The 24,334-nt window shown below is 40.4% G+C and overlaps 2 protein-coding genes across 2 annotated transcripts in view; both read right to left on the bottom strand.

The window, feature by feature from the left end:
- The window catches only part of LOC117953011 (protocadherin-17-like), a 12,275-nt gene extending 6,128 nt beyond the window's left edge, over window positions 1-6,147 (bottom strand). The window contains exons 1-3 of the mRNA XM_034885708.1: window positions 2,544-6,147; window positions 1,343-1,401; window positions 1,030-1,199 (exon numbers count right to left, since the gene is read on the bottom strand). Of these exons, the coding sequence (XP_034741599.1) occupies window positions 1,030-1,199; window positions 1,343-1,401; window positions 2,544-5,012 (2,698 nt within the window). The 5' untranslated portion in view covers window positions 5,013-6,147. The remainder of the gene's footprint in view (window positions 1-1,029; window positions 1,200-1,342; window positions 1,402-2,543) is intronic.
- Window positions 6,148-19,718: 13,571 nt separating this feature from the next.
- pcdh8 (protocadherin 8) lies at window positions 19,719-23,735 on the bottom strand. The gene is made up of 4 exons (XM_034886199.1): window positions 21,007-23,735; window positions 20,802-20,872; window positions 20,423-20,556; window positions 19,719-20,244 (listed from the first exon to the last, which is right to left on the bottom strand). Exons 1-4 carry the CDS (start codon window positions 23,359-23,361, stop codon window positions 19,880-19,882), a joined length of 2,925 nt encoding a protein of 974 aa, XP_034742090.1. The 5' UTR covers window positions 23,362-23,735; the 3' UTR covers window positions 19,719-19,879.
- Window positions 23,736-24,334: the final 599 nt, after the last annotated feature.

Below are 24,334 nucleotides of genomic sequence, written 5' to 3'. Positions count from 1 at the left end.
CACACACACACACACACACACACAAACACACACACACACACGCAAACACAAAAGTGAGACAGTGTGAGAGATTCACACATTCTTCCAGCAGGCGCAAGAGTGATTCCATCTCTGCCCTCCTGAGCTCCCACAAACAAACAGTTCATAGCAATGTAAATGGTGTGGAAAGTACTGCATAGGGACCTGATGACCAGAGCCAGAGTTTCTTGCAAGGCTCACACACGGAAATGAGAAAAAACACCACTTCACTCAAGTCCCCTATTATCTTTTATCTTACCAGTGAGAGTTGCTTTCATGTTTTCAGTTTATATCCACAATAGCTAAATATATCAGTCCATATCAGGTCAGCCAGGTTTCAACAGTTTGACAATCATCTATGATTATACTCCTGGCAGTGTCAGGTTTGTGAAATAAAATTTAACATTTCTATTTTCAGTCGCAAAGCAAAGCTCCTCTCAAAACAGTGTAACCACGGCAAAACCGATAATAACTGAGAAAATCTTTCCAATCAAAAGGTGGAAACACTCTGTCATGTTGCACTAGAAATACCTGTCATTTTTGCACTGCAAGTGTCTCTCGCGCTTGTCTCTGTCGTGTCATTCAAGACATCCATGCGACGAATCTGTGTTCAAATAATGACGTGATCAAAAGAGACACAGACGGAGGTACACTTTGCCATGCATATGAGTTTGTTTGATGGCAAAATCAGACACAAGATGTTTGAACATTCTTCAACCAACGGACTCTTTCATCCTTTTAAACTACCATCTACCTTCCACTCTGGTGCCTTCATGTCATCTTTGCAACACACCTTAGGCTGTCAGCAATGTAAAGTAGTACAAAGTAGCACGACCTGCATCTGATTACAGTGTGGATTTGTCTGCGTTGGCTGTATCCAGGCGCTGGTGGACCTCCACTTAAACACCACTGAGCTGCATGTTCTCAGTGCATTAAGTATAAAAAAACATGTGGGGTACAAGAGTCAGTTGAGTATCTTCAAGATGTCAGGAAGAAAGTGCATCCACTCACCCTGCTCAAAAGGCTGCCCATTAACTGCTGTTGCTTTCATCTTGAGGGCCTCCCTAGCAGACGTGTCGCAGTGTGAGCCTTTATTAGTATCCTGGTCACTATCAGCCTGGTCACTATCACCATGGCCACTGTCTCGGAGGCTTGCTCGTTCTGCATCCTTAAATGTTGAGCTGCAGCAGAATGGAGGAAAAAAAACAAAAACACAAGTTGCCATTACCTCTGTGTGAGCGCTCTTATTTGATTGCCATAGTCTTGATACAAAGATGAAAAAGCTAAATGCACTGGTCAGGAAGCTTTTGGATAGAGCTCTTACCTTTGAACAAATGGCTGCCTGCTGCCAGCATAATTGGGCTCTGAGGGGAAATTTTCCGTCTAGAAATAAAAAAGGGAAATAATATTTTGCATTGGCCATGTTAAAATGTTCATGCAATTTTCAACAATAGCCTGAGTGACATGACATTGAGACAGAAAAAGAGATTTTCAAATTCTTATGTTATATATTATAACAATAATAACTAGTGTCAATTAAATCTGTAGAACACTTGCCAGTGATGATGGCATGATAAGAACAAATCTCTAACGTGACCATATGTGCCGCCTTGGCAAAGCAAAAGAGAAAAGCATTAGCCACTGCCATCAGCATCCTCTTTCCCCTATCTTGACAATAATGTCTTTGTGTTGATCACACCCATATACCCTAGTGACTGGTGACAGTGCCAGGCCTTGTCATCTGTGTTATCATCTCCAAATGAGACTGTCTGTGAGACTGTCCTAGATATTTACATCGTTTACAACAGATAATTCTGCAGTGCTAAACAACACTACAAGCCCATGCTGTCAAATTAGCATGTTAGCTGGCTTTTGTATACCCTGCCATCTCTACAAGACAAGGATGGACCCTATTAATGGCCTTCTCGTGCCAACTTTGGATGTGGATGGATGGATTTGGCCCATATTTGTGTGGAGCAAAAAATGCGATTGTAAGGTTATGCTGTGTGGATCTAGCTGTCTGGTGCACATTGGTTCAGTAATGTGAACGGACAAGCTGCTCAAACACCTGTCCAATCCCACATTTCAGGCAGGGTTTTGTTTTCACTCTATAGCAGTGGATCTGGCAGGGTCACAGCAGCCTTGTTCAAGACTCACACTGTTTGCTTGTCTAACTGAGAGGACTTACTGATTATGCAGGCCACCTGTACACTTTGCAAGTTTATGACGGAGCACTATCTAAAATTATTCTGATTTCTCAAATGTAGAAAGAAAAGGTCTCTTTAGTTAAATGCAATCAACAACACATGAATACATTCCAGCAGTAAGATCCCATGTCATGCAGAAATATATTTCATAGTTTCAAAGCAGAAAGCAATAAGTGATAATGATGTCTGCTCATATTGACAGAGTTTTTCTTTTTCACGTGATTACTTTTCTTTTGTCAGATTTGTATGGCAAAGCAGCGGGTGCAGATAAGCAAGAATAAAGGGCAGATAAAGAACACAGGGCGGCATCCTCCTTACCTGTATCACCGACATCCTATTCGCTGGAGTGTCTGTGCTAAGCCCGGCAAAGCTGGAGTGGCAACCTGCCCTGGGGACCGTCAGGCTGTTTGGGGTGGTTTTCAGGTACATGACCTCTGACCTGGGCAGTGTGAGCGGCAGAGGGCTCTGGTAGTCAAAACAAATTGGTGAAGTGATGAGAGAAGGACTGCTCACCACATTCATCCTGCTTGCAGAATCTCTCTCCTCCATCTCACTCTGCACTAGCATGATGTCACTCTTGTTGATCCTATTCTTTTTGCCTTTCCCCACTGGAGGATTGGAGTATTCAACCATGCGGCAGTTATAATTCCCAGTCTCCTTATCTTGATGTTTGGACTTGACAGCGATGGCAGTCATGACTGCTAAGAGCATGACAGAGATAATGCAGAGGGTAACTATGAGGGGCAGGGATACATCCCAATGCTGCTGTTCCCCGCTCGCGCTGGTACCCCCTCCTGCTGCCGGATCTGTGTTCGCCTTAATGATCAGCTTAGCCACGGCAGATAAGGGGGGCTTGCCATGGTCAGTTACTTTCACCACCAGCTCAACCACTGGGGCGACCTCTTCCCAAAGAGCATGAGCAGTTCTGACCTCCCCTCCGACCGGATCCATCTCAAACAGGTGGTCGTCATTTCCCTCTGTGATCTCATACGTCAAATGGCCACTTTCTCCATGGTCATGGTCTACAGCTTTCACTGTAGCCACGATGTATCCAAGACCTACGTTTCTGGGCACTGGAATTTCGGCTGTGTCATTCTGCAGAAGGGGTAAAATAATAACTGGGAGATTGTCGTTTACATCAAGGACATTGACCCTGACGGTTGAAGTGCTCTCCATGTGAGGGGATCCTCCATCTTTAGCCTGAACTTTGAACTCAAAGGATTTTGTTTGCTCATAATTGAAAGAGCGTGAGGCATATATGGCTCCATTGGTGGGATTCACAGACACATAGGTGTACACTGAAACATCTCCTATATGTGATGGCAGAATGGAGTACAACACTGTTCCATTTCGTCCTACATCTGGGTCGTGGGCCAGAACGGAGCCCAAATACTCCCCCGGAATGTTGTTTTCAGGCACCTGTAGCACGTACACTGTCTTTGTAAAGCGTGGTGCATTGTCATTCTCATCCAATATTTTCACAGTAAACGACTTAGTGTAGTTCAAAGACGGAATCCCATTGTCTCTCGCCACGATTGTTACATTGTATTCATCTTTCATTTCCCTGTCCAGGGGTCTGTCTGTGAGCAGCGTGTAAAAATTATCATTGTTCTCCTGCAGTCTGAAGGGTACATTACCCAACACCCTGCACTGAAGTTGACCATTACGGCCAGAGTCTTTATCTGTTACTCTCACTAGCGCTATGACAGATTCTGGAGGTGCTGCCTCACTGATGGCTCCCTGCCTAACAGAGACAAAACTTATTATTGGTGAGTTGTCATTTTTATCAAGCACTTTGACAGTAATTTTACAATGGCCTGGTATTGGATTGGGTCCGAGATCCTTCGCCTGTACGTCAAACTCTATGATAGGATTTTCCTCATAGTCGATCTCTCCTTGGACCTTGATGACGCCAGTATTGGGGTCAATGGAGAACAAGTCTTGGATTCTCTCAGATGCATATCCAGTGAAGGAATACACCACCTGCCCATTGCTTCCCTCGTCCTGGTCAGTGGCATTTAAATCTATGAGTACTTTTCCGGGAGGTGAATTCTCCAGAATATCAATCACATAAGAGGATTTTTCAAAAACTGGGCTATTGTCATTCGAATCAGTCACTCTAACGTTGATTTGCATGGAGCCTGATCTTGGATACTCCCCACCATCAATTGCTGTGAGGAGGAGGGTGTGATGACTCTGATCCTCCCTATCCAGAGGTCTCTGAACCACCAGCTCTGGATATATAGTCCCATCACCTCTCACTTTTAAATCCAAAGAAAATGTATTGTAATCATCTCTCGTGACCTGGTAGGTTTTTATCCCATTTTCCCCAGAATCTGAGTCATGTGCAATAGTCAGAGGGTAGCGTGTCCCAGCAGCTGCGTTTTCTGAAATATCAATATTAACATGGTCTGAAGGAAAACTGGGCGAGTTGTCATTTATGTCCTGTATATCAATCTTGATCATGCATATTTCCTTGTCGTTGGCAAACACCTCCATGGAGAGCTGGCACTTTGGGTTGCGCCTGCATAACGTTTCCCTGTCAATCCTTTGTTTGGTGAAGATTAGTCCACTCTCAGGATCAACATCCACCAGATGTGGAGCAGAATTCTCCAGTACTCTAAAGTTGGATTTTTTCCCCCTCTCCATGGGCCCATATCCGGCATCTTTTGCTATATTACCTATAACAGTGCCGGGTCCTTGCTCCTCCGGGACAGAATAATTGAGATTTTTCAATGTCAGGGCTTTAACCCACAGCAGAAGGAAAATGGGTACAGAGAGACGCATCCCTTCAACTGGATATGCGGTAGTGGCAGACAGAAAGAAAAAAATCGTTGACTTTCAACCTGTTGATTACGGCAAACCTAGAGGACTAAACCCGAACCAAGCAAGTGGTTGACGTCGATCCCACACTAATTGGGTATTCAATCGATGTGTAAATCCTTATTGCCTCTAAATCTGTATTTTAACCTCTTTCACATGCCGTTCGGCTATGATGAACTCTTTCTGTAAACAAAGATGACCGCCCGACGACACCTCACACATGAATAAAAGATCAAATTCAACATAGTGAACGAAGAATGCTTTGTTTGTTCCTCACGAGGGTGGACTTAATGAATAATCGATGACTATAAAGTATTAATATTCCCTACTGCATCCAAGGTTAAAGCGTTTGAATCTCTGTGGTGAAGGTTAGACCGTCGCTTACAAAAGCGCATTGCCCTCATGCGACATCTACACCTAGGCTACAGCAAATACTGACATGCCCGTTCAAAATGCAGCATTGTCCGATGAAACCATTCATTCATTCACAATGCATTTACTTTTTCTCCTGTGCGGCACACTGTTGCATATGGGTTCCGCTCGTGTTGCACAGCCTGCTCATGCCACAAAGTAGGAAAAAAGCAGCATATATCGCTGTAAATCCTGTCCAACCTTTTGTGTTCCCGTCATTCAAGAGCATCTATAGCACGGCTGCGACTTTTGCCCGATGATTGTCCTATAATCAGTCCAGTAATCCCATAATGCAGTCCAATTGGACCCAGTGCTCTTGCATTCCTCATTCGGACAATGTTCTTCTGCACTGCCCCTGTGAACGTTTGCCCGAAAAAAAAAATACGAAAAGAGGTGCTGGAAGATTCAAGATAATCAAAATTAATCGCTTTTACTGCGCTCAGTTCTCTCCGCGTCAACTGTTGAAACCTGCTCCCTTCGCAATGAGATCTGACCAGAATCCTCTCGAAGCATTTATAAGAGACACCAGTTTATTTCTTGGTGCATATACCATAGTTTCTGATCGTATTCCAGCAAATGAGTGAACAGTGACAGATCTTGCCTTGGGGGGGTTCTCCAATAGGTCTGGCAAGATCGCATGAAGAAGGGCTGTTCTAGTGCTACGTGATTCATTTACTGATGTGCGCGCACAGAGGAGCAGCAGCATCAGAGGGAAAACGTGCTGGAGGATGTTGCTCCTAATGCATGTGGATGTGAACCGGGGATTGTGAATAGATCGGCGAAATTGTACCTGGATTGGATGTAGTAAAAGCAGTGAGAACTCGACAAGTGGTCACTCTTAAGGAGAAGTGGATCAGATGGGCAAGATGGTGTGGAAAATGTTTAAATGAAAAGATTAGCTGGGGGTTCTTACCCTCAAATTGCTGTGTTCTCCATAAATCTCTTTGCAAATTCAGAACTACATATTATTTTCAATAATTAAAAACAATGCCACCTGTCTCCTGTGTTGCACCTTGTCAATAGTTTTGAGAAAATCCAGCCGCAAGATATAATAAAGGACAGACTGTGGGTGTTTTCAGGATAATCTCTGTAAAGGACAAGATAATTACTTATGCTTCAGAAAGAAGCAAGGCTTATTTCACAGCTCAAATATCACAGCTGTTGGTATAACCTGCCTTCTGCAGCTATCACACTTGCCTTCAATGGCCTATCCACATCAATCTCATATCTCATATTCAAAAGATGGACTGACATTTAGTTCAGTCAGCATTTCAACAATATGACATTTGCATTTTTATTCTCACTTGACCAGATCTCAGTGACGCATTGGGCTCCTTTGGGATGCAGGTACACTATGAGAGTAATTCTGAGAGGAAGCTGTGTCAACATCAGGGCAAGCTCGGTGTGGCCTGGTTCCTCATTTAATTCCATGTTGCTCAGGATCTAAATCAACCTTGAGTTGTCCCTGAGTTCATTTCCATTGTTTGAAACATTGCTGCTTTTCTCCTCTGGGGAGCATCAACTTTGCCTGGCCAAGGTGCAGCTGCATAAATTGGCCATTTCTGCAGGTAAGAGATAAGGACAACAAAGAGAAACTAATTATCATTCAGTCTATGTTAAAACCTCAGGAAATATTTGCTATTGACAAGTGGATCTACATTTCCACAGTTATACCATTTAATATGATCTGAATTCTGAAAGAGAGGGGGGTTTCATATCCTCAATACCGGTAAATAGGCCACATCTTAAAGTGTTGCTTTGGCTGCCTTGTTTTTAAAGGAACTGATGATTTTGTCATGGACAACTTTCTCTAATAAGACCATGGAATGAACTGCTATCTCTGCTGCTTTGTTGCCTGTAAAAAGCCAGATAATTACTGGTTGTTTTTACTTGAAAGCACATTGTGATGTTGGTGTAAATTTCTACCTGTTGTAATTCTACAGAGGTTGAAATGACAAACAGTAGCTGTGCTCATTAAAACATAGGTGCAACATCTTTGCATCACTTTCATGCGATTCACCTACCACTCCACACAAGCATGATTAGAGATGAGATTAAGTTGCTGATCATTCTGTTTTTGCGCCCTTTGCTGGTTGCAGCACACCTGAAGCAGCACTCTGGAATACTGATGGTGGTGAGTGAGAATGATGATCAACACTGAAGTCACTGAATTTTGCAGCAAAGTAAATGCAAAAGAGAAACAAGTCTGTTAGGAACCAATTTCTCCTGGAGACATCATGTAAACGTTTTGATTTTACATGCAAAAAGGAAGTTTTTCTTTCAGCAGTTAAACAGCATTTTAAGAAAATCATCTTAGTCAAAGAGAAAAATACAATGTTAAACAACAACAACGTAACTTTCCAAAGTTTGTCCTAGTAAACACAGATACAAGTTAATTTTACTGAATACAAATTCAACCACCACCAATACTTCTGATGAATAAATATTCTATCCAGTTTCTAGCCCACTATCATGTGTCTTCCATACTGTAATAATCATCCATATCACTGCATAATCCATGTGTCACAACACCTTAGCAGAGTACCCAATTTAAAGAGTCAGTTGACTCATGCATAATGGTTTAGTTCTATGTGGCAATATGTGAAGAGATTCACCTCTTAAACTTCTGCAGCCAGCCCAGTCCAATGGGGGTTGATACAATTTAACTTTTTGCTACAAAAGGAATTGAAGACCAATTTGAAATCCCTGCAATGGTGCCTTAATGCTTACCGGAGCATAAGTCCATGGGGCCCTTGGGCCTTGGACAGAGTACCATAGGTCTCACAATTTTTGTCTAAATACATGTTTATAATATATGTTTGTAATAATAGTGTATATTTGCACCACTGCTGTCACGAACAATGTTAGGTCAAGTAAGTCACAGACGTTTCCTGCTTCCGGTCAGTCCCAGCCAGAGAAATGTGATTGGCCAGGCGTTTGGCTTTTATGGGCGGGCCTTAACAACAAAAATCCTTTTTAATGAAACAATGGATTCATATTTAATTGTTTAATATCAGGCTATGTAGGTATATATGTTAGAAGTCCATGCATTATATGCCTATTTACTGTATAGTTTATACGAATTATTTGAGACAGTGCAAACTATAATTTATAAGAATGGAAAATAAAAGGTATGCCAAAAGTCATGTTGTCTCACTAAACTATTAAACCTGAAAATGTATACACACACAGCCTGAGGCGTAAGGCCGGTATTTGTGTGAAACAAACTCAACATTGGGACGTTTGTATGATGATCACCATGTACAGCACTACACATCAAATGAGAAGACAACAGCGTGCAGCACAGGGGACATTTTATTCTACTCTCTTGCATTTCAATAACTCAATATTGTCAAACATACACTGAAAAGGGCCCCATTTCTGACAACATGAAAGCTGGAAGACTTTGACCCATGACACATTCTCTTATACTGAGAAGTTTCATTATTCCGTTGAATACGGTAAGAGGTACCTTTATTTACTATCTGTAGCTGTCCAGTGACAGAGGGTTCTGAATTGATGTTGCTCTGGTATATTGTGAAGGGCCTCCATACATCCATAGCCCCAGGGCCTAAGGTAACATTAAGCCAACTCTGCCTATTAGCAGCATGTTTTTCAAAAACAGTTTCCCAGATTCTTTGGGTAATCCTCAGAACATACTGTACACACTTTTCATGGGGTGTAGATGTTTTGTAGAAAGTAGTCCACAGAGGTCTGTGACTATGTCCAGAATGACCAGGACATTAAAAAGCAGTTTTTCTGTTTATTGTCACTATCTGCTGATACTTTAAATACCTAAAACAAAATTGAACTATCTTCCATTCTGTTAGGATGGCGACAGAATGGGACATCTTGAAACTGCAGCGGATAAAACTGACACGTTATGCAGGATAGGGGAAAGTGGGAACAGGTTTATTTTGTGAACTGACCAAAATTCTATCAGCTGCTATAAAGGTGTCCAGTAGCATTGTATTTACATCAACATTTGCTAATGTTTGTGGTGCAATGTGTGTGTGTTTTTTTTTTTAAATACTTGTGGTGATATTTTAAATCTTGCTTTTTGTTAACAATTCCAATAACAAGACCAAAATCGATATTGTACTCACAGTGCATGGCCTGTATCATTAAAACCTTGTATAGCAAACAAAATCTACACAAATTGTTGATGAGCCTTTGCATTAATGGAGAACTATGGCCTACTTTAATGGTATAATGTCCATGTCGTGTTATTGCATCACCCCTTGTATGATACCAGACCACAAAGGTAGTTAAATGCAAACATGTCAAGAAAAAAAAAAACTTGTTGGATTGTAAGACTTAATATAGGTATAGAATAGAGTTGTGTTTACTTTACATAGAATGATCGGACCTTGGTCTTCCAGCAGTATCCATTATGCCTTCATTTCTGGAGGGTGGCGTATCAAGAGTGACTTCCACAGAGAGGCAGAGAAGCTGGCCTGGCTGTGGGTGCAACAGAATGAGCCTCACACATCTCACAAATCTTGTGTATCATGATACATTTCAAAAGAATACTTGTTGTTACAGACCAGCTGTGGATTTGCATGTAAATGCAAATTGTCAAGGGTCAATGTGCCAATTCTCTAACATTTTAATTCATGATCAAAACTCAGTAGTGGAGCTATGCTCTCCAGTGTGTGTGGGGCCAGGACTTGACGTTTTTGTCTGTCTTCTCTCTGAGGCTTCAATAGCTAAGTCAACCTTCTGCCAAATTCTCAAAACTGAAAGTCCAACATGAAAGCATTTTGGAATTGTATAGCCTCCAGTGGAAATTTTGATTGGTGGTTGGTAAAATTGGTTCAATAAATTCTGAACCTAATCTGTATTGGAGGGGGAAAGAGGTAAGACTGTGACTGTCTGTAGAAAACTTTAAAGGGTTTACACAAATATGTGCCTAAAAATCCTGAAATGACCTACTTGTCAATCAGTCCGGAAAACAAACTTGTAATACACTGCTCTGAACAAAAAACACATTGGGATTGAAACTTGTACTCTCTGGAACAGAATTCACAATCAATTCACATCAATCATTTGTGACTGGAATAATCAATATAATTATGAGAAACGAGAAAACAAACCATAACTTTCCAACCCTTTCAGAGTTTGTGCTCTGACAATGACTGGCAGGGAGAATTTGAACAACATACTGTGATGTTAAGGGGTCAGGGTTATAACAAGGCAAATTCCTGTTTGATTTTAACCAAACCAAAATGTCATTAGGTCAAATACGTTAAACAATTCCTTCACTTCTCTTCACTTTGTCATGGCTGCAGGTTTTGTCCATTGTTCAGAACACAAATTAGTACAATAAAATACAATCAAGTACAGTAAAATATTAGTGTCTGTCTATTGATAATCTGTAAATAAAAGATGGTCACACTATTGCAACAGCAACAAAACACATGCATTGCACAAGTTTCAGCCAATCCATACTATTTTCCATTCAATCAGGGGGATTTTATTAAAGAATCTGAATTTGTATTACAAATTAGTCCTGTAATTGTAAATAGCCTGAGTTGCAAAGACTACAGTATTGCAGGCGTCAGGAAGAATCACCCTTCCAGAAATATATTGATTATTCATCTAAGTAAGGAGCTTGTGTTCTGACTTGTTAGACTTTAGTACTCTAAAAACTGCAACACAGCTTTAGAGGCTCCACTAACTGATTGATACTTAAATTTCAAAACATGGTTATAACGTATGCTCACAATTACTGAAAGAGTATTTGTCTTCTATGCTCATAGACATATCCCATAATATTAGTGTAAGGTTTTCAACTACAGTTGAAAGCTCAGTTGAGGGCGTTGTTTATTTCCTGTCTGACAGGTCCATTGTGATTTCAGAACATCTACCCACAGTCTTTAAGTTGCAAGGCATCAGCACTTACCACACACCATTCAACACCTTAAAATCTGTGCTGGCACACCCTAAATATAGGATCCTCCCTGGAGTGAAGAACTGAAGTGGTAAATTACACACACCCCATGTCACATCTGTGGGGAGGACTGTGTAGACAAAAAAGACAATGAACCTGGACAAGAGACTGAAAGAACATTGAAAACGGACAGCATCAGCTGTCTAAAAGACCAACATCGGTCAAAGCACTGACTAGGAAGGGGTCACATTTTGTCAAATTTTTGAAACAGCACCTGGAAGACAGTGTACTTCAGCTTTGGACAGATGTAAGCTAGCTGTTTCTTCCTGCTAGAAGTCTTTACGTCAACTAATTTCCTCCTGGCTTCAGCTTCACGCAACACACGAGTGGTAACAATATTCTCATGTAATTTTGAGAAAGCAAAGGGCTCTCCCCGAAATGTTAAACTATTCCTTTCAGAATCATATAAAGTAGAGAATAAAGTTGATCTATTTACCTAATTGGACTTTGGGAGTCCAACAGTTCAGAGTAAACATATCAAAAATGTCTTGTGAATGTGAATTCTATGTAATTAATGTTTAAATCAATCTATTTTCAGTTTTCTCAAAACCTGTGCTTTGTATCAAAGAGTGAGTTTGATTTGTGCCATAAAAGATCCATATTTTATCAAGAAAAATATAAGGTGTGCCAGTTTACTTTTAGGGGCATCTGTCTAAATTTCACTCAGCTGAATCTAGTGCACAGTCTGATGAAGTTTGTGCCAGATACCTTGTCTCACTCTTAGCTCAAGTGTCCCACATACAGTGTGAGAGAATTGCTGGTTACCATGCTCTTATGAGAAGCAGAGAAGCAGCAGGTTAGAAAAAAACACCTCCCAGGAGAAATGATTCAAGGTATTGGATAGCCAGAGAGGCGAGTAAAATGAATGCATTTTCAAAGGGGAAATAATAGAGGTCATGGTGTTTGATGTTCCTATGCTGGCTGAAAATGACTTGGATGATGATGGAATCAATCACACCTTCATGGCACTGAATGTTAATGAAGATATGTTTAGTGTTGTTTTTTTTGCATTTTTAATAACAGCGTCAACATCAAACCTAGCCATCCATTGCTCCAGACAGAGTGAAGTGCAGTTATCTTCAGGCGTCCCAGGTGATATCAGCTGACTGAAGCAATTTTATTTGAAATGTGACAGGTGTGTTTTTCTTTTTTTTCCATTTTTGGGAGTTGTTCTTCTGTAGTGTTTTTGTTGTGATGAGTGAACACAAGGTCAAAACAGAGTTTATCCTCTGATATCACCTGCCAGTCCAGACAAGAGAAATGCTCACTCAAGGTGACATTACTTTGGTGTCTGTACTCGGGGCGCCACTACATCTTTCATTTCCTGTGAGCTAAAATTTACAACTTATCCTTTGACAGGAGGAGTAAACATCTCTAATATGACCCAGGCTGTGATCTTCCTGGATAAACAAAAGAAAACCTGCCTCTTTCTCAGTGATCCTTGACAATCCCAAAGAAAACAAAAAACAAAGCCCTTTTTTGTTTTTGTATATTTGAAATATTAGATATGAGCCAGAAGTCCTTGAAAAACGGCTATAACATGTCAGAGAATAAAGGAAGTATACGGCATACAGTATGATGAATTCATTATAAGATGTGTGATGTTGACTATGACTTCAGTATTCTGTTTGCCGTTTCTGAAAGGTGAGAGCCATGGAACGAGCAGCGCTTACATAATTAGGTTGAAACAGTGATAATAGATAGATACAATAGCAGTGTGATTTAGGAGAGCTCATGACATTTCCTTATTCTTTCTGCAGTGGCACTTTATCTAAGGCCGGGAAAGTTATTTAGTATGCAATGGATCAATCACCATCCTCAAAAAGTCATTTAAATTAACTTCTCGGGCAGATATTTATCCAGCAAAGTGGCCGGCAGAGGCAAGGGATTATCAGAAAATTAAAAAGATGAAAAAATGTTGCTATGCGAAATGTGAATGGAACAAAGCAATGGCTACGCAAACATTCCAAGATGTTCCCTAAGTAACAGATTGCTTTACCCTTTTTTTGTTTTGGGATGTTTTTCTTAAATTCAAACAACGAGGAGCAGACTTTTTCTCACATTAATGGCTTATAATCCTCATTCTGACAACACATTCCATCTTTCTATTGGCAACCAGATTGTGTCCCATAGCATATGATACAACAGTCATCAACACTATGACAGCTAAAGTCATTCAAAACACTGGCCAACTTATTAATAATTAATACAAACTGAGGGTAGAACCCCTGCATTGAGTCTCTTGTTTCAAATTAAGAGGATTCCAAAGTGAATGTTTGATTCTCACTAAATAAAAATTAGCCAATGGCCATGCAGTGCATGTCTAATTGCCGATGAAACATCAAATTAAAATGTCAAGGAGAAGCATTGGCTGCAGACTTAGTGTATAAATGTATGTTTAAATGAATGCCATTTTCACGGAAGGTGTAATTTGTGCGGCAGTGTAACCAAAGCATCACCATGTAATTAGTTATGACAATTCTCAGTCATGTTACAGGAGGGAAGGAAGGAAGACAACATGCCAACCAAGTGGGATGTGAATAACCCATATATCTCACCACCAATTAGTATTAGACTGTACTGTAAAGTGACAGGAAACTAATTCATAAATACTAACATAAAAGAGGAGGGTAGCCATCCAAAGAGGAAAAATAAACTATCAGTCACATACAGATAGGGAAACATCAACAAAGCCTTTCCAATTACTTCAAGGTTAGCTGTGAACCACTAATAACTTCAGGGAAACAGAGAAACCAAACATTGTTAGCTAATTACATACGCTAGTCATTTAGACTGATTGATGCAACACATTATTCCGTGCTCCCTCTCCCCAGCTCTCTCTCCCATATAGCGGGAGAATAGCATAAAGGCTGTTTCCTTTGGCAGCTGTCTCCATGACAGCCCACACTGACACATTGAGACACTCACCCAGCTCAGCAGTAAACCACAATCAACTGGTGAACAACTGGCACAGATTTGTCATCATCAGATCAGGACCAAAGCTATATGTGTGAGCTGACACAATTCACAGATAGAGAATTACAGGCACTGCCATTACTGTTTAAGACAGAGGTCAAGCAGTCTGTTACTGAGGTGAGAGAGCAGCAGCCACTTCATGTGTACATCTATGCCACACTAAACTGAATCAGTATTCCTTTGGATGTCTGTCTGACGAGATGAAGCATTCTGTTTTTCAATTGGTTTATATGGATGCTATATAACAAAGAGGCTTAAAGGGAGATCATTTACGTTTATTGTTATTTTCATTGCCTCTTCTTCTGTCACTGTAGTAACATCCTGAATGGTCTTTTCACTCATGCATGCAAAGATATTTGTTGTTTATAAAGACGGATAATAACAGCTCATCCTGGATACAAGCTCAATTGGGATTTGAGCTTTTGTTGTCCAGGATTGTGAATATGCTCAATAGGAATGTGAATTAGTTATCCCCTGTGTTTCTATGGAATCATGAAAATAACTGACAGTGAAGGCAAAAAAACTAGAATATTATTTTGCTTCTGTAGTGTGTGTGGGTTTGGTTCTTGGTTCCATTTAGGATGAAGATAAAAGAGAAGAATATGGGACTCATGGCATTTAATTGCTTGCGGATGTGCCTCAGCTGAAAATGAGCACTCAATGGTCTGATTGCCAAAGTCCCACGGAATGTAGTCGCCATTTGTTTGTTCACTGGACTTAAACACACATATAAACGCTCCAGATGATGCAATCGTTGGGTGACCATTTTAAATCACTGGTACCTCTTAATTGAATTATGTAAACAGCAGTGACACGGCTGTCTGGTGAACTTGTCACTGAAAGCACTCATACAATGAAGGAACACCTTTTAGCAGCGTGGAAATAAAATGACTGACACAATATTGCTACATTACATGATGTTATTGTTAAACAAAGGCTTTGTGTGTCATTAAGTAGAACTTAATTTAAAAACTGGCATTTTGTAACCAGCTCATACACCTCCCAGCTTCAGCAGAGACAGATCTTTGAGTTTCACTAAAGCAATCCCAAAAGCAGTACACTCAATATGCTGCTTGGTTTGTTAAATCGTATTGTTCTTATTGAGTTTTAGCCAAGTTGCTGTGACCCCATGCTTGTAAATGTTGTTTTGGTTGCCTGTTTTGAGGTTGCATAGCGTGATGTTTCCCCCTAGTGGTATGAGAACTCAAATAGAAGAGACAGACGTTGGTAGTGTTGCTCAGTGCTGCTATAGGCGACATACAGTATCTTCTGATTCATTAGACAGCAATGTTTTATGTCTGTGTAACTTTACTTCACCTGTATGAATGTTTGCTTCACAAGAAAACATAATCGATGTTTAGGATTAAGTCCAAATAATGAATATATGTCAGCCTTTTCACTTGTTTAAGTTTATTTCAAACATTTACAAATGTAGGAAATGTCTAAAATAATAATACAAAACAGCACTGATTGATAGAGCTGCTATAATGGCTAGAGGACTTGAACATTATATCATTTGACAACATTTGCTTTTAAAATGGGTTCTTTTCACTATGATGAATTGATGTTTGTGTCTTACAACTTATCTCTCTTTGTCTTATCTGACTTTCAAGATACAAAAGAAGTCTAGCACATCGTATTAATGCAACAAATATAGCACATCAATCATATCAATTGAGTATATTCAAACCCACAGAAACAGAGATGGCTAGAGAGAATGTGACACAACAACTCATTGTTCATGCTGTAAAAAAAGTCTCCATTTTAGTCATATTTGCATCCTTGTATGTATTTGATAAAAGCAGAAGCTGAGAAGATGCAGAAACATAATTACTTGTGTTTTCTTCATAGCTAGAATTGCTTCCGGATTTATCATTGAATGACATAACATGTCTTGCAATCATCACTTCCAAGTTTATTGCACATTGCATTTTTAAGAATAGGTAATATCACACGTAACATTATGTAACACAAATAATACAATTCTCCACAATTACATAAAAAACTCTACAGTTAAGTTAAAATGCTTATATGAAGATAAAATGAGGAGTTTATTTGAGCACCTGTACTATGAGCTGCCATAACTTCTTATTTTCTTTCACTGATTTTAGAAAGCCTTCCTTACTTGAAGTATAGCTCTACTCCAAATCTTGTTTATGCAAATATTACAAATGTGTGTCAAGGTAGCTGCTGTACGGATAAAATAACACAACTGTGAATCAAAATGATACCTTGAATCATGCAGTGCAACAGAGGACAGCTTCCTGTGAACGCAGTCTGATGCTCTGACATGTGTAATACAAGGAGCAGCCTGGTGCTTGTGATCCAGACCCATGGCCAAGACTTCCACTTGAACAGCTTGGAACTATGGCAGGCGCAAGCATATGGCAAAGTCTGGCATAGAGAGAAAACAATGTTCTCAGCTAAGAAATAGCTTATCAAGATATTTATCAAGTGATTGAGTAAGCAAGAAAACAGAGGAACGTACGTGCTCGATCCATTTTAGGAATGATTCTACAATTCGGGAATTAGCCCTGTTCGCTGTCTTTCCGAGAGTTAGATAAGAAGATCAGTACCACTTCCAAATAAACATTTTTTTCCAAAATATTGAACTTTAAATTACTTCTAACATCTGCACTAGACTGGACTGTCAGTGATCAAACCAAACCCAATCTTTTGAGATGACAAAAGACCAAAGCATAGCTCTTTCCAGGCCTTTGCAATTGATACGTTTTTCTATCTATGGCATGCTGTATGTTGAGACAGTAATTACATAAGGATGACAAAGCCCAGTGATAATATCTCATCCCATCCCTAGTAGAAAGTGTTGGTTTTGCTTCCTCATTTTTAACTATCAGGTTGTGATGGGATTTTATTGCAAATGAAGCAGACAACATCTTAATGGCAAATGAAATAGACAAAGCTTCTCCTTCCAGATAAATTGTCAAGTGTAAAACAAATGGCGTTATTTTTTCACAAACCAGCCCCTCAATTCAAAGCATCCAAAAGACAATAAGCACGTTTTGCAGTTGAGACAAAGATGAAGATGAGAATAGTACACATTGCATTGTGGGACGGGCCTTAAGCACCAAATTACATTGATCCAGAAGACTCCATTGTTACAGACTTACACTGGGGACTTAAAGTTGAGATGCCAAGAGGTTATAACAACATAATCACACTCATACAGTTGGCCATTTGTCAAAAAACACCCCAAATCCCAACAGGTGTGGAGGCTAGAAATGACGTGTGCAGATCTGACTCATTTGTCAGTGGACTGCTGATGAGCTGAAAACTGTCTCTAAAACACTCTAGTACCTCGGGAAATTTCAAATTTGTTGTGAGAGCTGCTGGAGGACATTCATGTGAAGTCCATCAGGAAATGAATGAACACCGTGCCTGTCAGCAGTGACTTTTTAAACACACACACATTTTGTACCAAACTATACAGATGAACATACCTTGTGGCACAAATTGTCAGGTCACTGCACAACTATTTGACCTACAAGGAGCATGCATAGCAATGGTGAAGAGAATCATATTGTATTGATTGATAAATGCATTTTCTCTCTGTGTGCAATTGGCTACCTGTCAGACCAGTTCACATCATTTGGGGCACAAATATGACCTTTCTACTTGTTTGCTTTTTGAATCACATGACTTTGAATCCTTAGCAAACTGGCTGCCTAAAATAGAGTTCATAACTTTGTAATTTCCAAACTGTTGTGACTTTGCAGACTGGGAGTATTACATTTACGATTGTTTAGTAATTCAGTTATGTAAAAAGGTATCTAATACACTCCATACCAGCTTTTGTCACATCTATCAAAAAGCAGGTATTCATGCCTATGCAAATAAAACTGCTTTTAGCACCCTTCTCCTGCAAATGAACAGAAAACTGACAAATCAATTAATTAATTAACTAAATGAATGGTTCTGTCTGCTGTCAGCTTTCACTAACAGCGCTTCCTTGGCAGCAGTTTTGGAAACTATTTATTTTCTCTTCAGGCCTGGCCCTTAGATAGCCATTATGTAGTTTGTAAAAACGCTTTACTCTTGTCTCATTTGCTTTCATACATCAAAAGCTCATTTAAAGCGACCTTAAAAATAATGAGGACAAAATGCTGTGGCAAACTAGTGCATGCGATAAAAATCAGCAGGTATTTAACATGATTTAAAATGCATATTGTGAGTTAGCCTTTCAGTTATTTAACTTGAGAGTCTCAAGATGAAAAGCAATATTAAAGCAGGCTTGTAGATTTGAAGTTGTTGATGAAACCCTATGCACCTCCCCATGGACACGGCCCCTTGATTGATAGATGTATTTAATTTATTTTATCTTGCATAATTTAGTTAGACTTTCTGGTTTCTTGCATCCGCGTGTCCTGGATTTACAAAAATGTTGTTGCTGCTTTATTTTGGGAAATCTAAGAAAAAATAATGCAAATGTTGTACAATTTGTATTTTTCAGCTGTGCTACATACAAATGCTCACATTAACTAACCAGTATTCAGGGTCACGGTGATGTTTGTCAGTGTTGTTTATGGTTTTTACACTTATCAATGTCTCATCAATAAATCATTTGTGACCAGAGACAGTTTTGCCCTACATACCCATGGTTGTATTGAACTTGATAAAAGTGACATTTTCTGCAATTAGGCCAGTAAAACTAGACAAGCAACTGCCTTATCAATGTCAGAGTATTCCGAGATAGAGTTACATGAAAAAACTGTATTTTATCTTGTGAGTATTTTGTCTCATTTCCGAGTTAAGTCAATATAGAAGAGCCAAACATTTGCCCCTTGTAGCAACAAATGAGAGGCAGCAATTTGTCAAGCAACCTAATATGTGCTGTACTGTGCAAATGTATGTAAATTATTTAAAAGAGTCAAAACAGATGTGACAGCATCCAGCATGTTTTTGAAGGAATAATGGTTTATACTTTATTTTCCACTTGAGTACGAGCTCTACTCTCTCATTTGCATGCAAGAAACTCATCCGAGAAACCTAGTCTTCAAAGCCAGTCTCCCAGGTAATGCAGCAGCTTGAGATTTTACATCTGATCATCACTGACTGGAGGCTAGATCATGTAGATTCAAACTCGAGGCATAGTTCTACATGTTTACAAATTCAGACTGGAGTTTCAATCACTAAGGGAATGGTATTTAATCTTCAAAATGGAATATATCCCAGTTTAACTGATGTATTGTGTACTGACTGATCTAGCTATATTAATCAAGTCATTATATCTAAGAACATTGTTGAATAAAAGACCTGTTTTATGATTTCAATTACAATTTTATTGGAAAATTGAACACCAGTGTGCATCATAGAATACAGTGGAATAAAGTAACATGAATCAACGTACGCTACTACATTTGACAAGTCCTTCCAACAAACAATATTTACACCTGTTGACAATATAGTAATAACCACTTTTACAAATATTTACATCTTTCAAGTACATCTTAGTTAGTTTATCAAACAGTTTTTAAAAGATAGTTGCAACCTCTAATGCCGTAGCCACAGTTACAATTTTAGGACTGTGGCTGCGGATTTCCGTTCCTCCAACACTCGCCTCACGCTGCTGCTGCTGCTGCTGCTGCTGAGGGAAGTAAGGAGGGAGGGTCCCAGTCCTGGAGAAGGTCTGTATGCTGCTCCTCGATTTTGGGCGATTCGTGCCATATTCAAAGTCCTTCCAAAAGGGGAGATACCCATGAGGATTGTTGAAGACTGGTACTGGGGAGAAGCCTATTGTGTATGCATCGTCTTTGGGGCCTCTGAAGCTCCGCGGTGCAACTGAACAGTATGTGGCTTGGCAATCCCCAGACAAGCTGTTAGCAGCGCTGGATGAACCTAAAATAAAAGTGAAACAGATTTAAAAAAAAATAAGTTATATAATTATAAGTTACATAATGTTGATGCAGGTATGACATTACTGCCATTTGTCATTCATGTAATTCTGATGAATATCAATGTTTAATTTAGTAGTGTGTACTGTCACAACTTCAGAAATTAAGAGAGCACAACTCACTTTTCATTCTTGGCTGGAAGGTGCTGAAGTTCTTTTTGCCTCCGTCTCCACTGACATCAGAGTCACTGTCGTTAAAGTCACTGTCCCCTTTGCCACTGTCCTTCACGCTCAGCTGATCACTATTGCCAATGCCACTGTACATATAATCAACAAAAATAGTATGAGCCCCCACTGAACCACATTAGCTTGTTTATTGATGCCTTTTTTTCAGATACAAGGCATGTCTCCATCCTACCCATCTAACCTCATTTCACAGAAAAGCCACAAGCAGAAAGATGCATGCATGGTACATGTTTAGGACCCTCTGTGTTCAGCTAGATTTGCCTGTGAATAAAATACATTCCATCTGACAAAAAAAAATTACATGTAGTTGTCTTACCTCACTTGCAAGCAGTATTTGTCACCCTGCCACACGGTTTTTGCTTGGAAATGCTTGGAGGGCAGGAACATCTAAGGAAACAAACAAAATGACAGCAGAGAGCTTAGTTCCCATTTCTGGCATAAAGATCAAGGCAGCATTTAGGAACATCACTTTCATGTGAGAATAAAATGTGAAAAAAGAAATAATCTTGTAGTTTACTCACCTTTGTCTCAGAGTCCCCACTCCTCTCCTCATACAGGCAGGGGTCATCAAGAGATGAAGAGGTCCTTTCTTGGAAGAAGCCTTGTTGACCTGTGTAAATGTTTGGTTCTGTTGTGCTGAGCATGGGCATGGGCCTGCCATCAAACAGGCTGTGACACACTTCTCTCTTGGAGCCACTGTTTCGGCTGAGTTTGCATGTCACAACAACAACCACTATTGCAATCAGCAACAACGCACAGCCCCCGCTGAGCATAATAATGACAATTAGCGAGCCATCTAAGCCAAAGCCTTCTTCATCACTTGACCGCAACACAATAACGACTTGGTCTTCAGAGGGCTGTGTGTCTGAAACGATAAACCTAATGGTGGCACTGCTGGAGAGCGGGGACCTGCCATTGTCACTCACTGCGATTTTCATTTCCAGCACGTCTCCAATTTCAGATGTCAGCCATTGTTTTAAAGCAATCTCTCCAGTGTCTTTGTTCATTGTGAAAAGCTGTGGGTCACCTTGTACAATTTGGTAATGGAGCTCGCTGTTCACTGCCTCGTCGTCGTCTTCAGCTGAGACGCAAATGGCAAGATAGCCAGCAGGTGCATTGAAAGGCAGAGGGATGTCAGCAGAGCCGTTCACAAGGACGGGGAAGGTGAAGTATGGATAATTGTCATTCAGATCCACAACTTTAACCTTTATTGTTGATGTGCTTGAAAGAGAGGGAGAACCTCTGTCTTCAGCTTGGATGACCAGTTCAATCTGCTGAAGAGTCTCATAATCAAAGGACCTCAAAGTGTACAAAGACCCTGAGAGTGAATCCACAGAAACATAAGTGGACATTAGAGATCCCCCTGGCACCTCTGAATCTATCAGTTTGTAAGATACTTTGGCATTCTTTCCCACATCAGGATCTCTGGCCACAACTGTGGTAACATATGAACCTGGGATGTTATTTTCCAGGACTGAGACTTCAAATAGTGACTTACTGAACAGAGGGGGGTTGTCATTCTCATCTGTTACACGGATGGTGTACTGTCTGACAGTTTTGAAGGGTGGGCTTCCAAGGTCCTCTGCAATCACAGTCAGGTTATACTCTGGGATCTTCTCTCTGTCTAAAGTAGCGCTAGTGATTATCATAAAAGAGTCCCCATATGCTTGTTGGAGGGTGAAATGCTCGTGTCCGACCAGGCTGATGCGCACGTACCCGTTGGAGCCAGAGTCTCTGTCCGAGGTGCTGATCAGAGCCACGAAGCTCTCCGCAGCAGCCGCTTCCGTGATGTAGGCGACACCATCACTGCTGGGGGTCATCGGTTTGATGCTGATTTCAGGCGCATTGTCGTTCACGTCAACGATATCTATCACAACTTTGCAGCTGGATGGGACAGAGTTCGCGCCTGAATCTGAGGCTTTAATGTTCAGCTCGTATGACCTCTTTTTCTCAAAATCAACAAGCGCCTTCAAGTTCACGTTCCCGGAAAAGGGGTCGATGTGGAAAAGGCGTCCAGCTTCCGGTGATAGCCCGTCAGCAAACGCGTAGGTCACCTCGCCGTTAACACCGTCGTCGGGGTCAAAAGCATGGACTTTGAGAACTCTGTGACCCACCGGGGAGTCTTCATTCAGCTCAACTTTCAGCGAGCTGTGTTCAAACGTAGGGCTGTTGTCATTAAAGTCCAGCACGCTGATATTTACAATCATTGACCCGGACTTTGCAGGCACTCCTCCGTCAGTTGCAGTGACTTCGAGTGTGTAGGAGTCCTCCACCTCCCTATCGAGCTCCCTCACCAGCACCAGCTCAGCAAACTTCACTCCATCTTCCCGATCACGCACTTCAATGGCAAAATGACTAGAGGGGGATATGTTGTAGCTCTGAATGTAGTTTTCACCCACGTCCTGGTCGAGAGCAATCTGCAGTGGGAATCTTGAGTCCAGCGGAACATTCTCCACTATCTCCAGGTGTGTCTGATTGCGTGGAAAATGAGGAGAGTGGTCGTTGATGTCTTTTACCTCGATCTCCACGTGAATGAGTTGAAACTTTTCTTTGGAGAAGGCCACAACGTCGAAGGTGATGAAGCAGCGCGGAGACCTGGGGCAGAGCTGCTCCCTGTCAATCATTTCAGAAACACTCAGAAGTCCGTCAATCTCCCTCATTTCAATCACAGAAGAGTTGTTTTCTTGCATGAAGCGGAACGATGTGTCGGGGTCATCAGCTGGATCAATCTTCAAATCGTGGGACAGATTTCCTATCTCAGTCCCCGGGGCATCTTCTTCATAGGTGAAATACCTTGTAGTTGTACACTGAACAGAGTAAAAAAATAAAGAAAGCACCATGCCCAGCCCAACTACTGCAATCTTGCAACATCCCATGTTGAGTGGTTACAAAGTGTTGCTAGAAAAAGTCATAAATGATGCAAACAATCCACTACTTGTGCTATATCAGGTCGAAGCACAGCTGTGTTAAACTCTGACTTGGCTGTGGGACTATAAGACCCGGCATATGCAAATAGCCTGACCCATCGACCAATAGCCTTCCAGTGGTCCGCCAACAGGGGAACGTTTGGCATTGCAGCAAACTGCTGTCCACTTTGGTGGGAGCAAATGGTTTTATTAGTTAAAATGATTGGGAAGCTTTAATCGAGCTGATAACAGTGTGACTTAAATAAATCTGCACAGGCAATTAATTAACTGACTAAATCACTTAGATGACTGAATTAAAACCATGTGCCATCAGAGAAAGAAGAAGCCTAAAATGGGAAGCACTTGTTTTCACTTCTTTTTCTTTTGTCTTTCACTATTTCTTTTCTGTGTTGTAGAAATTCTCAGTTACAAGGGAAAATCTTGCATTCATAATTCTACTTCAATTACATGGATTATCAGCTAAATGTACTACAAAATGCAGAATGGCTGCTTTTAGAGTGCTGCATGTTACATTTTTAATTTTATTTTAAGTTTTCATTGCTGGGTAGGTAATGCAAAAATTGGAAACTGGAGAAAACATCCAATAATAGAGGATCTCAGATCCGGATGACTTATGTATTATAATCAAAATCCTTATCCTAAGATTAAGGCTTAATAAAACCCATACTATGAATAAAAAAATATGTATTTCTTTAGTTGTTGTTGGTTTTTTTTTACACACAATCATATCTATCAATATAAACATTGCCCATAAATAATTTATATAATAGCAGACATCTTTCTGTCTGTGCAGCTGTAGAAACTGTCTCATCTGTTCTAATAACAGAGCTAGTAACAGAGAGAGTAAGTAGCTATACTCTGTTAAAGAAACCCCACAAAGGCAGTCAAGTGTCATTTGATTAGTGTTGTGTTTTGGACACCC

The sequence above is a fragment of the Etheostoma cragini genome, chromosome 11 (genome assembly GCF_013103735.1).
Source record: "Etheostoma cragini isolate CJK2018 chromosome 11, CSU_Ecrag_1.0, whole genome shotgun sequence".
Taxonomy (NCBI): domain Eukaryota; kingdom Metazoa; phylum Chordata; class Actinopteri; order Perciformes; family Percidae; genus Etheostoma; species Etheostoma cragini.
This window is presented reverse-complemented; position numbering and strand designations above follow the sequence as displayed.

Excerpts from the sequence above, each read along its gene's own strand:
- pcdh8 (XM_034886199.1), bottom strand. The coding sequence starts at position 23,361 with ATGGGATGTTGCAAGATTGCAGTAGTTGGGCTGGGCATGGTGCTTTCT. Across the intron at positions 20,873-21,006 it reads GTGGGGACTCTGAGACAAAG|ATGTTCCTGCCCTCCAAGCA; the intron begins GTGAGTAAACTA and ends TTGTTTCCTTAG. Across the intron at positions 20,245-20,422 it reads CTTCCAGCCAAGAATGAAAA|GTTCATCCAGCGCTGCTAAC; the intron begins GTGAGTTGTGCT and ends CTTTTATTTTAG.